This window comes from Scophthalmus maximus, chromosome 8 (genome assembly GCF_022379125.1).
Source record: "Scophthalmus maximus strain ysfricsl-2021 chromosome 8, ASM2237912v1, whole genome shotgun sequence".
In the NCBI taxonomy this organism is placed as follows: Eukaryota; Metazoa; Chordata; class Actinopteri; order Pleuronectiformes; family Scophthalmidae; genus Scophthalmus; species Scophthalmus maximus.
In genome coordinates this window covers 15138726-15153007 of record NC_061522.1, presented here as the reverse complement: position 1 = coordinate 15153007, position 14282 = coordinate 15138726, and the positions used below count along the sequence as shown (strand labels likewise).

At 43.6% G+C, this 14282-nt stretch overlaps 2 protein-coding genes and 1 non-coding gene across 10 annotated transcripts in view; 2 read left to right on the top strand and 1 right to left on the bottom strand.

The window, feature by feature from the left end:
- Window positions 1–217: 217 nt before the first annotated feature.
- On the top strand, window positions 218–9979 carry nol11 (nucleolar protein 11). Its single transcript, XM_035637305.2, has 18 exons — window positions 218–394; window positions 1125–1238; window positions 1707–1763; window positions 2040–2188; window positions 2712–2769; window positions 3050–3191; window positions 4034–4240; window positions 4972–5048; window positions 5508–5631; window positions 5838–5929; window positions 6312–6377; window positions 6505–6689; window positions 6865–6990; window positions 7489–7728; window positions 8353–8431; window positions 8626–8718; window positions 9079–9186; window positions 9296–9979. Exons 1-18 carry the CDS (start codon window positions 248–250, stop codon window positions 9407–9409), a joined length of 2178 nt encoding a protein of 725 aa, XP_035493198.1. The 5' UTR covers window positions 218–247; the 3' UTR covers window positions 9410–9979.
- Window positions 9980–11570: 1591 nt separating this feature from the next.
- On the bottom strand, window positions 11571–11652 carry trnas-aga. The gene has a single exon. It is a non-coding gene; the product is annotated as a tRNA-Ser (tRNA).
- A 742-nt stretch (window positions 11653–12394) lies between these two features.
- The window catches only part of LOC118312587 (nucleosome-remodeling factor subunit BPTF-like), a 42142-nt gene continuing 40254 nt past the window's right edge, over window positions 12395–14282 (top strand). For 4 of the 8 annotated variants that reach the window (XR_007031325.1, XM_047333859.1, XM_047333857.1 and 1 more), the window contains exon 1: window positions 12395–13514. Coding sequence is in view for 6 of the 8 variants with exons in the window: in XM_047333859.1 (XP_047189815.1) it covers window positions 12557–13514 (958 nt within the window). In the remaining 2 variants the exon portion in view is untranslated. The remainder of the gene's footprint in view (window positions 13515–14282) is intronic. The other 4 variants (XR_007031326.1, XM_047333860.1, XM_035637302.2 and 1 more) reach the window with 1 other exon arrangement.

The window sequence follows — 14282 nt, the reverse complement described above, 5'->3', positions numbered from 1 at the left end:
AAATTGTTCAACCCATAGATTTGTTGGTGTGTGGTTTGTATGAATGAGTTTAAACATGTTTACCCACTGTAAAAACCACATTTTTCAAACTGTGTGTCGTCGAACACTCACTTCCTCGTCGCGCAGCGGGAGATGTCTGTGGGCGGGACCAGCAGCCGCGTGGCGCGGCGAGCGGTCTCGTGGTCGCGGCTGCCGCTCGTCTAGTCTCGCGATATCGCGCTAGCTCCGCCCCTTCTTCTCGTCCAGCATGGCCGCGCTGTACGAGGGGTACACGTTGTGCGGACTTGTTCCAACGCAAGATCTTTCAAACTCATGCATTCGGGGCATCGAGCAGGAGAGGGACAGCGACCATGTCCTCGTCACGGACTCCACCAGATCCGTCACGCTGTACAAGGCGAGTTGTCGCGTTTGTTTTGACGAGGCGCTTCCTAGCACCCAGGCCAGCTGATCAGTGCGACCTGTACAACTCGTGTCGGCTCTTTTCAGCAACTGCGACGAGAAGCACGAGACAAGACGAGACATACCTAATGGCAGCGGCAGTGTTGTGTCTCGCTTTCCTTTAAAATTGACCGTAATTTGTCTTCGGATTCAATTTGCTAGTTTACCAAAAAACAGGCGAGGCAAGCTAGCTAACGTTAGCCCCCACAAGGTACACACATCGTGCTAAATACTGTCTTCTGATTGGTTGGCTCAGCGTGCTGTTGGCTAATTAACCGACTAATTATTACCGTGCATGACAGCTAATTACTCATCTATAGCTGCATATTTAAATATCAGTGTTATGAATTACTGTACCGAATAGTTTGGATAAAAAACAACAACATTGCAACTTTGTTGGAACAAGTTGTGTAACTGATTTGAGTGTATGGGATGAGGCAGCTACAAGATTACACCTCTGCTACTTTTAAATCAGACGTTTTTTTTTACCACAGGATCAGAGATAATAGTTAACATAGGCCACTGTAGACCACAGTTTATTATTTGGGGACTTTGTGGTATTATCAACTTGTTTGAAATTTGTAGTTGTGGTTATAGGTATGAGGGGAAATTGTATGTGTAGAATAAAACACACTTTGAGAGAAGAGTGTTCTAAATTCTTCCTCCCATCTTTGTGGCTTTGATAGGTGTCGGACCAGAAGCCGCTGGGCAGCTGGACCGTCAAACAAGGTCAAACTCTGACCTGTTCAGCAGTCTTCAACTCACAGACCAAGGAATACGTGGCCGTCTCGGACAACAAGGTAGACCTTTCTAGCTATTCTTGAGGTTTATGTTTTTGTCCGAAGCCCGGCTGACTTGCTGTCCGATTGCATTTGGCCTCAAATGAACCAAGCAAGTTAGTTATTTTTCCCTTTTCATGCAATTAAAGAAGTCAGTGAACTCCCAGGCACTATCATCGCAAAGTTTATAAATTAAAAAAAAGCAATGAAGAAGAACTAACAGTGTTAGTGAGGTTACTTTTTCACTTTGCATGGCTTCATTCTCCCATCCATGTTTTTCCCCCCACCAGATCCATCAGTTTTCTTCTATATATTGTTGCACGGATTCACCCAACAATTGTAAATTTAAAATATTGGGTCCTTTAACGTAAACAAATGTGTATTTTACTTTATCGCTTTAGTCCCCAGATGGTCTGTGTAGATCTAAAGTTTCAGGAACATCTGTTGCCTTATAATGTCTATTTTTTGTGATTTGTTGTTGTCTTTCAGATGATCAGAATTTGGAAGGAAGAGGACATACTCTTAGACAAGGCCTTCAAGGCAACAGTAAGTCTGAACATGGATATTCATCTCGTCTGATTGGAGACAATCACGCCAAGGCTGTCTGAATTTTCTTTTCACACTCTTTAGCACTTTGCCCCTTCTCCACAGTGATCAACCTAGGTTACAGATACTTGAAATTAAAATTATTTCTACTGCTGACACGGTACATGGTGATTATTTAACATTCTAGACTATGGTGTGCATGTCAGTGGTATTCCTGATTGTTAAAGAAAATGAACACATTCTCATTACTACCTCCTGTACATATATTCTCTCCAGGTGTCATCGGATATCTGGAGGGTTCAGAGTGTAAATGGAGGGGAGCCTGTAGTCTTGTTCCAGAGAGGAGCTGTGAGACTGCTGGACTCACTGCTTTCTGCTCCTCAGCAGCCCATAGAGGAAGTTCTGGCTCAAGAAGAGGCCATTAGGTCAGTATCAATATGCCTCGAAACCCCGGTTAATCCCTGGTGTGGTGTTACAGTCTTCAGAGGAAAGAAACAGAAAGAATATGCCCAGCAGAGCAACGTGCCAGATTTGTGAAACGGGGCCATGGACGTTTTTTGAGTATAGATAATCATATGTCTAAAGAAAATGTCCTTGTTTTATTTTTCTTGCTGCCACGTATCAAGAATATGGCTACGTCTGTATGTGAACAGCCATAAGGAACCCTGTGTTTTACCCTATGCTAATAAATTAGACCAACTTTATAGCATGTCTTTCAAAAGTTGTCCTTGGTCTTGCATACAAGTACCAGACTTGAGTTTTGGGACTGAGGAATAGCACAGATAATGCATGTTTTAGCCATTTGGATGCGATGATTCATATTTTAAAAAAATATATAGATTTGGTGTTCTTGTGATGACCATGAAAATAAAAAAAAACAATGAAAATACCTGATTGCTGACTTTTTGATTCTTGTAGAGTGCTTATGCGTCTTATTTTTGTCTTTAGGTGGAGCACCAACATAGTGGCAGAGACGCAGCAGTTTGTCATCTTCACAACTGAACAGGTAACATCATTTTTGATGTTTGGCTTTTAATTGAGACACAGAAGGCAATAATTCATCTCAATTAATTCAGTGTTTATTGGACTTGTATCACAATACGAAGACATACAGACAATTAATTCAATGCTGATGTGCCAACATGGAAATACTCGTGAGTGACATGAAGATTAATGACCCACCTACCAAAAACAAATTTAGTCTGTCCTTGTTTTCATGGTGGACACCCACATGTTACTGGTATTTCTAAATGCTTGTTTGCCCTCCTCTCATTGTCTTCCAACAGAAAGGAGATAATTTCCTCTACCTGCAGGGATTGAACCCTAACACCCTACAGCGGTACCGGCTGGAGGGCGAAGAGCCTGGTCTCATCCCGCTCAGCTTCTCAGCCTCCTACAGGGATAAACACATCTGCCTGCTTTATCTCTGTAAGCCAGAATTTCCTGTGAAAATAATTTTTGTGTCACTGTTTAGCAGCACAGGCAAGTTTAATGGACTTGGTTGTTCAAAAAAAGGGGAGGCCTCAACATGACATGAATTTCTAGTAATAGAAAGTTAAAAAAAAACACCCATACATATATTGCTGACAGTGATAGCCGATGGCAGCAAATCTACTACTTTGTATGTAAACAGTGTGCAATAAAGAAGGACACATGAAAATTTGAAATACCCTGTTTGCACTGGGTAGGTAGGTTTTCCAAACTGTTTAAATTCAACACACTGGTACGACTAATGGAGATTAGCCACAGACAAGTCGCCCTTCGCATTTCAGCATAACTGTAGAAAAAAGGGAATGATCCTTGTTCAGTTAATCTCCAGACATTGACATGCCTGCTAATGGCACAGACAGGCCAGCAGCAAGTTAGTGGGCGCATGAAAAAAATATTGCTTTACTTTACAAATCCATGAATGGTTTCACAGTTGTGAGATGATTAAAGACATGCACTGATTCCGCACATTTTCCGGACCTTTTCCTGAGTGGCTGTCCGCAAATGTTGCTTCAGACACTTTTCTTGTGAGAATACAACAGGAACATTTATGGAAAATTCACAGCGAGCGAGTGGGTGTGTTGATGATGGTAAACAAAACAAAAAAACTGCTTTCCTCAGCAGAACTATCGCCATGTCCTGCATGCTGCATGCTCCCAGATGAAGTGTTGCATAAACAATTCATTCATTCGTTTAGTTTTTCATATTTGAACTTACATCCACTCCCTGACTTTTCTCCCTCCTTTTAACCTTTTGTGCCTGCTTGTTTTCTTGCCACCCAGACCCTAACGGTCACGTGTACCAGAGTGTAGTCCCCGTACGAGGCCTGGGGACTGAAGAGGGGACTCACGCCCTTCCACTTCCCCGTAGCCTGCAGATGGCTCTTCCTGTTGGCGAGGGCCTACTGGAGGCGGCAACAGCACTCGTCCTCGATGAAGCCCACGTAGCTGTTGTTGGGGTTCCACACCCTTCTGCTGGAGCTGGTAAAGGTAACTTCAGTTCATTTACCCCGTCTCTGATAGAGACAAGTGCTCTACTCAGACATACAGTATCTGTCTGAAGATTCAGAAACAACTAGCCTGAGGGTCTGGATGGCTGCTTCAGGATTCACACCACTAAAATTACCATTTAAAGCATGATGTCACACCTTGATGGAGTCTCACATAGACACACGATGAGGTTTTCAGTGCACAGTCAGTCAACATGCACAACACCAGGGCTGTGACCCAAAGGTTTTAAGTGTGAGTTCACATAAAAGAATTCAATAGAGTAGTTATACAGGTTATTGGCTGAGGCTGCCTGTCTCTTCTGTCTGGATTAGCCTGTTCAATAATGCTTTGTTTTGCATTGTATGAGCATGAAATTTAACCAATAATACACAAACGCACAAAACTCTGCTCAGGTCAGTCTTCACACAAAACATGCATTGACTCAAGGTTCATACACTTGTGTGAATGAGGCAAGCAGGAACCACTTGATACAAGTTTATGGTGTGGTCTTTTTGTTTATCTGCTATGTTTTGAAATGATTGATTCACTGACCTGAATCTGGTTCATATTCTCCACATTTTCTGCTGGAATTTTGTTTGTTGAAACAATGAATCGAAATACATTTTCAGGTTCAAATTTCAGATTTCAATATAAATTGACCGGAATGACGACTGTGCCTAAGTGACTCCATAGTCTGATGTGAGTGTCTTTGTCTGTCTTTGATGTTTCAGACTTTCTCTGCATCTGGAATACCAATTTCCAGACGCTTCAGGCAGGAAAAGAGATGGCGGGTAAAATCTATGGACAGGTAGGGATGCTGTTATTGAATTCAAATAACCCACCAAGCGGATGGTTTTACATTGTTTCTGTTTTATGATCAGTGAATGAAAACAATGTACTGATGCTGATTTTCAGCCATGCTGTCGGCAGGGCCTCAGAGCTCATACATGACAGTCACCAGTGTGTACATAATCTTTTTTGTGATGGCGTTAAGAAGTATGAGTGAAACCCCCCCCCAAGCTTTCCTCGTTGTAGCTGCAGGCCAAGGTTCCCTGTCCTTCCAGCTGCTGGGTGCTGATGGAGGACTGTATGACCTTGGTAAAGCATCATGTCTGCTCTCCACCGTGGCAGGGTTCACCGTCCCTCCCCTCAACTTTATAGCAGTGAACAATCCAAAAATAGATGTATAAAAAATGTAATGAAGACTGCCCAAATAGTCTTGTTTGTGCCATTGATTTGTATTTGTTTTCTTTTCTCTCTGATTTAGCTATGGTGTTATTCCAACAAGTTATTCATTCCACATGGGAAAACCCTCTCTGTTATACCCTTTGTGTGCCCCAAATCCTCCCTGGCCTCTGCACTGGGAAAACTAAGGCAGGCCAAGACTGAAGGTGAGCTTAAAGAATTCCATAGTAGGGTGATTATAATGATCAAACTTTTTTTTAACTGCAAAAAGCAAATGACATACACAAGAAACACACCGTTTTGCCCCATTAAGCACAAGTAATTGATACAGCAACACTGTGCTGTATAACATAAAGTACAGTATATAGAAAAATTATTGTGTTCACTCAGTACAGTTTATTTTTTATGCCAGAGTCCAAAGCTCCCGCTTCTGTACCGTCTTGGAATAACATTCTGCACGAGGAGAAAGCTCAGCCCTCCAGAACAGTGGAGACCAGGAAGACGGTATGTTGGATAACTGTGTTTTAAATAAGTTTACAAGGAAAATAAGGGAAATTACTTTGTACAGGAAGACCAGAGTTATTTATTTTTTGCTGCATAAATTTCTATTTTATTCACCCCTCACTCTTGCCTTGAAATGTTCTCAGTGTTTCTCAGACCGACAGTTTATCTGGAAAAGCACTACCTCCAAATTAAAATTAGTTCTGCCGTTTGAAATGGTGGTGCGGCATTCACAAAATGTTTAAAAGTTATGTAACTTGGCAAAGGAATTTCTTTATATAATACACCCAGGGTTACTGTATTGTATTGTTTAGAATTTGTTACTTTATTTGTAGTTTTATTGATGATGACAACTCATGTGGATTTGATGCTTCTTTCCACACAGAGATCAAACCGTAAAACTCAATCAACACCTTGTCTAACAACTGATCAGGTTCTGGAGTTCATCAAGGTAACAATGTGATTTTTCTCTTCTTCATGGTCCTCTTTGAATTTACTAAATCTCCATGCTTTCAACATAACAACATTGGCAAATTCTGACATTTGATAATTGACAACATATTTTATGTGGAACACAGACGGCACCAGTAGAAGATGTCCAGAAGGAAGTGGAGGGGCTTCTATCCAGATCAGACATGCAGGACTCGCAGCCCTCAGTGGGGCAGTTGGTATCGATCCTTGTGTCCCGTAGCCTGAGTGATCCGGCCTTCTACACCCCGAGCACCCTGGCACAGCTAGTGCAGACTCAATGCCTCTGCCACAGGTCAGTAGGGCAAAAAGTTCACAGGAAGATTTAAAATGTTTCACCTCAAACCTACTACGTTTAATCAGTTTTCATTCTACAGAATGTATTTGTACTTCAAATACTAAAACTTGCATTTGACTGTTGTAAATTCTGACAAATGTCACCCTTTACCACCCTTCATTATCTTCCGCAGTGTGTGTCCTGACTTTGTACTGTTGGCCCTGGAGAGGAAGGATTACTTCCTTTGTCAACTCTGCTTGCAGTTCTTCCCTGACATCCCTGAAGCTGTCACCTGTGCCTGCCTCAAGGCCTTCATCAGGTAAAATATAAATTTGATTAATTACGTTAGCTGGTGGTTCTGAAGCGTAGTTCAAAGTACTTCTGTTCACACCTGTATTAGAATGAGTCTCCTGTGACCACTTGTGCTCGGATCTCACTTACCTGCTCTATATCCAAATACATAAATCATTTCTCTTCGCAATGACCAAATTATGTTGCTTTAAATATTCACCCGTGTTATTTCGCAAGCGGACATCAGTGACTTTATGAATATCTAGACACTGATCATTTTTCGCGACATTGTGTCACGCAAATTTTCGCATCGCCTGTTTTGCCAGTAGACGCAATTTTGCGTCACTCACATTACCATTATGTAATCTCAATGTGCGAGAAGTTTGCTTTCATTTGGTGTGATGCAGATTCAGGTCTCTGATGGTGATTTTGATGTTAAGTTTGATGCAGCTTGTTTGATAAAATATGCTGCATACAGTATAACAGAAGTGGTTCATCGATTTGATAACTGCTGTTGGTCTTGCAGCATGCCAGACGTTGATGCAGAGAAAGCTAGTCTGGACCCTGACAGCATCTCCTTCATGGAAACTGTCACCTCGAGGGAGCGTGGCCAGGTTGGCCTGCAAAATGGTTTCAACTCCACCTCCTTGAACGAGGAGAGCTCAGATGGCGTCAGTGGAGGTGATGCCATCACAGAAGACGAAGAGAAGCCCTCAACTCGATCAGAACAGAACTGTCCAGTGGGATTACACAAGGCTGTTCTACTGTATCCTCCCAGTGCACAGTCACTCAAACACAACAATTCACTAGTCTGTGTGAAGCTGTTTCCGTCATGAACTCCGGACAATGTCCGGTTTGCCATTCACATATGATGAACGCAGCAGGAGATTGTCTGAGGCAGATGCCTTTACAACAGCAGGATAATCTTCAGAAAAGTCTGTGGTGTCTGGGTAGAGCAGCATGCGGCAGGACAAGACGATAACACCGCTGCGGAAATCAGTGTTTTTGTTTAAAGTCATCAACACACCCACTCACTCTATGAGTTCTCTGGAGATTCCCCTGCTGTATTCTCACATGGGCTTGTGCTGACATTCTCCAGAGATTATACTCGGGGGGGCTGGCAGGAGAAACTCAAGAGAAACACCTATGGATATTGGTGTTCTCACATACAGCCCTTCCTGAGAAGTTCAGGACAGTGTCTGGGCTTAAGTGCATGTTTGAAAATAGCTTATGAAGCAGCCATCCACATTCAACTGAATGTTTTCTGTCAGATATTTTTTTATAGTTTGTATCCTGAGTTGCTGATACAGTAGCAGGGGGAAAAAAACACAGCTCAATATAAAAAGATTGAAAAATGTTGATGCAAGGAACTTTAACTCAAGTTGCAAAGAAACGAGGTCTTGCAGACGGCGTACAGTGACTCGTTCCTCCTCCCACACCTAAAGGATCTCTCCTCCCAGCATGTTGTCGTAAGTATCAGATGCACGTACAGTTTACAGCTCTTCAGTCTTTATCCATAGTCTGACTTTAGTCTGTTTTATCTTTTTTGTTCACTTTAAACTAATGACAATAACAAAAGATGTAGGAAATGTAATGTTAAGAATCTAATAGGGAGTCCAAATATAGTTGCTTGATTGTGTTGACATCTTTCTCATCCATTCAGCTTTTCCTCCAGTACCTGCAGTTCCTCTACCTAAAATATTCCCAAGATGCTTTCCCACAGACGCATGGATTGAGATCACCAAGTCTGGCTCAGGTCTGTATCAATGTCTGCCATGATAATCAGCGTGTCAACACTTTACTTTATGTGACAAATCTGGAGGCAGACAAATGTATTTGATCACTCTTCTGACAGATTTTAAAATCCAGATATGGTGGTGGTATTTTTAAAATTTATTTTAACCTGAGCTGTGTGCGGCTTGAAATCAGTTCAGCCACAGTACATATGACTATGTCAAGAGACTGAGAGATATGTTGAGATACATTTTTTTTGTAAACATCTAATATGTAAAAGCACTGCCATAATGATATACAGGATTTCTCAAGATGAATGTTGTTATGCACCCAATGTCTAACTTGCTTTTTAAATTTTATTTTTTTTAACATTTGATTGTAGATCATGGATTGGGTATGCTTGGTGCTGGATGCCCATTTTACAGTTCTAGTGATGACTCCAGAGGCCAAAGGCTTATTGCTGAACCTCCACAACTATGTGAAGTCACAGGTAATCGTCTCCCCTTCGGAACAGGTTGCATGTTGGTTTGATAATAATCATTATCTGGGGAATAAGTGAAAACCAGAAAATAAAACGATTTGCTGTCTTGTGTCCCCAGGTGAGACTGGTGTCTGAGCTTGGAAAGATCGAAAGCAGCCTCCAAGCGCTCCATCAGATGAAAGTGAAGAAAGACGTTGGACAATACTCCATTGAAGTCATTGAGCTCTTTTAGAATATGTACAGAATGCTTTTAACAAACCTTTGGGCATATTGTCTCCTTCAAACGTTTTACCTGAAGGGGCTTTCAGGGTTGTTTGCATGTCTTGACTGGTTTTATATGTGCTTTTTGGCACAGATGAGGGTCATCAGAACTCAAGTTGAGTAAATTATACTGTTAAGGTGTTGAATTAACATGCAGATACATTTGAACAGCGTTTAAAATATGTATAAGCAAATGACAATGTGCCCATTACGTTGAATTCAGCTGCGTGATTAAGTTACACTGTCAGCTTGGTTAATAGGTTTGTAAAAAAAAATACATGCAAAAGCTTCTTAATACAGCAGTATGGTTATGGTTTTAACATTCATAAAGGGACTCTGTATGCCATTGAACACTGAACTGGGAGTGATTGGTTGTATTTTGTATTTCCTAACAGAGCTGAATGTCTAGGTGTCAGCTGTAACTCTTCAGGATTTCCACAAGAAAGCCTTTGTGCTGAATACAATTATATAACAATGAGAAAACTGTAAATCCATATGTGACTTATTTTTTATTAAATGATCATGGTCTAATACAACCACAGTTATTGTTGGATGCACTAAAGTTCCTGTTTTGATTTCTGTTAGCTCGTGGACAGACAACTAAATGTGAGCAAAGCCAATCTAATAGTCCTTTATTAGTATTATTAGGTTGTTGTACAAAACACTGAGTCATTGTAAAGCACTTAACATCTGGAACAACTGGTTCATGGTCTCCGCTTGCTGGACAGGAACACATCCAGATTACTTACACTTAAATATACATTTATTTTGTATCTCCGTTTTGTGTTCGAAATAATTACAATGCATTTAGAGTTGAACCAACAGTTAACGAACTGTACAAACAGATGTTGATTGTGTTTTTTTAACATTACAATAATGTTATTTAGCAAACCAAAGAAAGCATGGTGTCACATGGTACATTGGCATCTGTCGTCTTGCAAAAAAAATGGTTTCATCTAATTACAAAAATTCGTTGATTAGTGTGTAGTGTTGGTTATTTCCCGCCGAAACGCAAATATTTTATCATTAAAAATAACCAAAGGATGACGACGTCGGCAGAATTCGAACCTGCGCGAGGAGACCAAAATGGATTTCTAGTCCATCGCCTTAACCACTAAAAGAAAGATGGGGCAAAGGGAACTGCTAGGAGGGGGGGAGGGAAAAGAAAGAAAAGGGGGGAAGAGAAGAAAAAAAAAAAGGAAAAATGGGAAAGTTCGATCCCCGATTGGAATATTCTCACAAAGTACTATGAATTTATCAAATATCGCTTAAAAACAGATACAAATAGGATTGGTAAGAATAGTAAAGCTTATACATACGTTATACATACATTTTTAATTAAATACTGATTGGGCAAACAAGGTGCACACTCTTGCCAGGATTTGCACCTGGATCTTCCACCCAAAGGATGGATGTGTTACTATTACACAAGAGTTGTGTTTTTTTTTTGTTTTTTTTATAACACAAACACCAAAGGTGTATCTATATATTTTTTTTATTTTAAAGAACACAAACACCTCTAATAAAGAGTATAACACAAACATCTCCAATAAACTTAACTGTGGTAAACATAAAGATAACAAACACTTTGAATAGAAATAACACAATGTATGGGTTTGTTATGGAACATCAAAGTGCAGGACAATTATAAAAACAACTATATACAGTACATATGTATTCTATAATGAGCTCTTCCACTCTGCGATGGTCTGTCCAGATGCAGGCCAGTACCATTTCCCCCGTGACTGTGTATGGCCAGAAGGTTTGCTTTATGACTGACCACATATTTTACACGAATAGCGGTAGCTTTGGAGCTGGGAAAACCTACTGTCTCATAGACTTAAACATTCACCCTGAAGTCTACTATTATAATAACACGTACGTTACCGTGTAATGATACCTGAGCGTCGATAAAAGTCTCTCTGGCGCTCTGGAGAGTGTGTGACTGAACGGTGGCCATCCAATCAGCGACGAGATTCGCAGGACAACCCTACGCTGTATGATGGATAAGGTCACTCACCAATCGGACAACCGTGCGTCGAGGAAGCAATTGTTGATTGTTAGGAATCGTTAGGAGAGTGTTAGGATGTGTTTGGATGTTTGGCAGTCCTACTGCTGCCAAAAGAAATGTTCGTTGTCGGCAGGATTCGAACCTGCGCGGGAAGATCCCAATGGATTTCTAGTCCATCGCCTTAACCACTCGGCCACGACAACTGAAGCTACTCGACATCGCATCTTATCAATAGAAACTTGTACAGTAAATCATATTATGGTCATGACATAATGGCCAAGCTGTAAACAGGTCTTCCTCCGTTTCAGCGCTAAACTCGGCTGAAAAGTGTCTGTTGCTGAAGTAGGTGGCCACAACTGGGTTAAGAAAAAGCAAAGGCACTGACGCAGCTCGGGGGACGAGTATAAATCCTAACCTTTGTGAGACATCAAATCAAATGGGGTATAATAAAGTCCATTTTATCGCCATGCTGCACCTTTACCACAGGTCAGACTGGGGACACATCGATACGACAGAGCAGATAACACATTGTTGAGCTCAGCGTCGCTGCCGCTGTTATTCTGGTCACTGGCCGATCTGAATCAATGGGGTCAAATTTCATCGGCCATTATTCGGAAGTAAATTAAACTTAAGCAAAGTGCCTTTGGTTACGTGTTAACCAAAGAATGTGTAGCTGTCAACTTTTACCACGACTTATTAGCGCTCGGTGTCGGACGTGTGCTCATCGTCTCGCCTCGCTCCGCCGTGACGACGATAGCGACAGGCCCGACACGACAGACGTCCTGCTGCATCGCCGGGCACACTTGATCCACCTGTGACAACAACAAAAGAGGCACCCGACAGGACGCTAATAACGTGCGACTGGTGGACAGCGTTTGCACGGATAACTCGTTTTTTTTTCGAACCAGCAATTGCGTAGAATAGCGCGTCACGTGAGCGCGCACCGACTCGGGCACTGTGGTGTGAAGTTAGAGATGACAACACACCGCCGCCCGCTCTCTCACATCGAGCCCGTTAACATTCAAACGTTTTAAAACTCGTTTTGGGGTCGTTACACGGACACTGCCACTGCCACTGGTGAATATGATTGAATGAGGTACTTGTGTTATGTTCTGTAAACCACGGGGTTTGTCATTGTTTTCATTTTTGTGCGATTGTGGCCTCGGTTTTACTTTGAAGGAGAGGCGCTGTACTTCCGGCACAACCGACCATTGTGCGTGTGGCTTGACGCAGCTCTTGGGCCTGCTGTGTTTTCAACGGAGGGAGAGCCAAGAAGAAAAATGGCGTCTGCAGGCGACCCAGAGCGGGACACCGGCCATTCAGTTTGAGCTTTCCACCCTGGAATCGAGACCGGGGCCTGGCGGAGACTTGGCGGAAACCGTCGCTGGAGCCATTAGTTTTTTTCCACCCCCTTTTTCCCCTGTGTGCGCGGCTCACTCAGGCTCCGAGATTGAAGCGGAACAGCAGAGACTCTCTCCTACGATGAGGGGGAGAAGAGGAAGGCCGCCCAAACAAGCAGCCGCGATGCGGGAGGGTTCACCCGGGCCAGTCCGCGGCTCTCGGGGCGGCAGGAGCAGAGGGATGCGCGGACGGGGCAGGGGCAGAGGTCGGGCCAGGGGACGCGGAGCGAGCGGTGGCGTCTGCGGCACTGGCTTAGCGGAAGTGGATGCAGAAATCTCCGGCCGAGAGAACTTTCATTCGTCCCGGGGCCGCAGGAAAGTTGGAGCCTCCATCGCGGAGGCGGCCGCGGCATCGCGGAGCAGAGGCGGCAGGGGGAGAGGCAGGGGGTCGAGAGGCGGCCGCGGCAACAGAGGCGGAGTGCGGCGGCCGCAGAACAAGGTGGTCTACGACGACAACAGCGACGAGGAGGACGACCATTTCAGCTACAGGTCGGAGGAGGACGAGCTCCTCAACGACAACCCCTCGTCGGACCTCGAAGAGGAGGAGGAGGAGGAGGCCTTGGGAAACGAGTCCGACTATCTGGAGGAGCTGCCGTGCGAGGATGACGCCAGCTACTGCACGGAGAGCAGCTTCAGGAGCCACAGCACGCTCGGCAGCGCCCCAGGTACGTCCGCCTGCAGGTGCACGTCCTGCACAACCCGCGGTGTGCTCGGTTCGTGGAGCTCGGCACAGAGAGCGAGCCGCATTGTTCAAAATGGAGCTTGCACTCGGAAACAGGCCTTTGTTTACCGCTGGCGGGCGGATCTGCCTTCCACCGGCTCGCACGTTGTTTTCAGTTTCTTGTCGGATCAGCACATTTTTGTTTTGCTGTCAAATCATAATGACCGTTCCATAGCTTTTTCTTTTTTTTCTTTTTTCTTTTTTTTTTTAACCAGACTATTTTTTTTCTTCTTCTCACGCGCGGATGTTCTCCTGCAGCCGGGTGACAGGTGTGCTCGCCACACTTCATTCATTCACACGTTGTCACACACGCGTCTGCTGTCTGACTGTGTTCACGATGCTCCGTGGAAACGCGCAGCTCGTAAACATCGCCTCCAACTGTCCTCGGTGATATTTCCTTTTTCTCAGTGCAGTGAAACCAACGACAGCTGTGTCTCTGTTTGTCCACACGAGCAGCAGATCTACATTCACCTCTGCCAGCTCGAGTATTTCACAAAACCACCCAGCTATACGTAATGCTGCTCCGCGAGTTTTGAAGAGGGCCGCTCTTTTTGTCCACTTGCTGCGAGCGTCCTCGTTACAATATGACGCGGTGCCCCGTTGCCATAGTAACCCCTCTTGCGGCTCGTCAGGTGGCCACGTTGCGGCCGTCGCGTCCCCGGCCATCGGCACTCATGGTGACCATGAATGAGATGGGAAAGTCAATGGACAC

What these genes read in the sequence shown, in the direction of transcription:
- nol11 (XM_035637305.2), top strand. Translation starts at nt 248, where the DNA reads ATGGCCGCGCTGTACGAGGGGTACACGTTGTGCGGACTTGTTCCAACG. An exon ending in GATCCGTCACGCTGTACAAG is followed by an intron (nt 395 to 1,124) that starts GCGAGTTGTCGC and finishes TGGCTTTGATAG; the next exon opens with GTGTCGGACCAGAAGCCGCT. An exon ending in AAGGCAGGCCAAGACTGAAG is followed by an intron (nt 5,632 to 5,837) that starts GTGAGCTTAAAG and finishes TTTTTATGCCAG; the next exon opens with AGTCCAAAGCTCCCGCTTCT.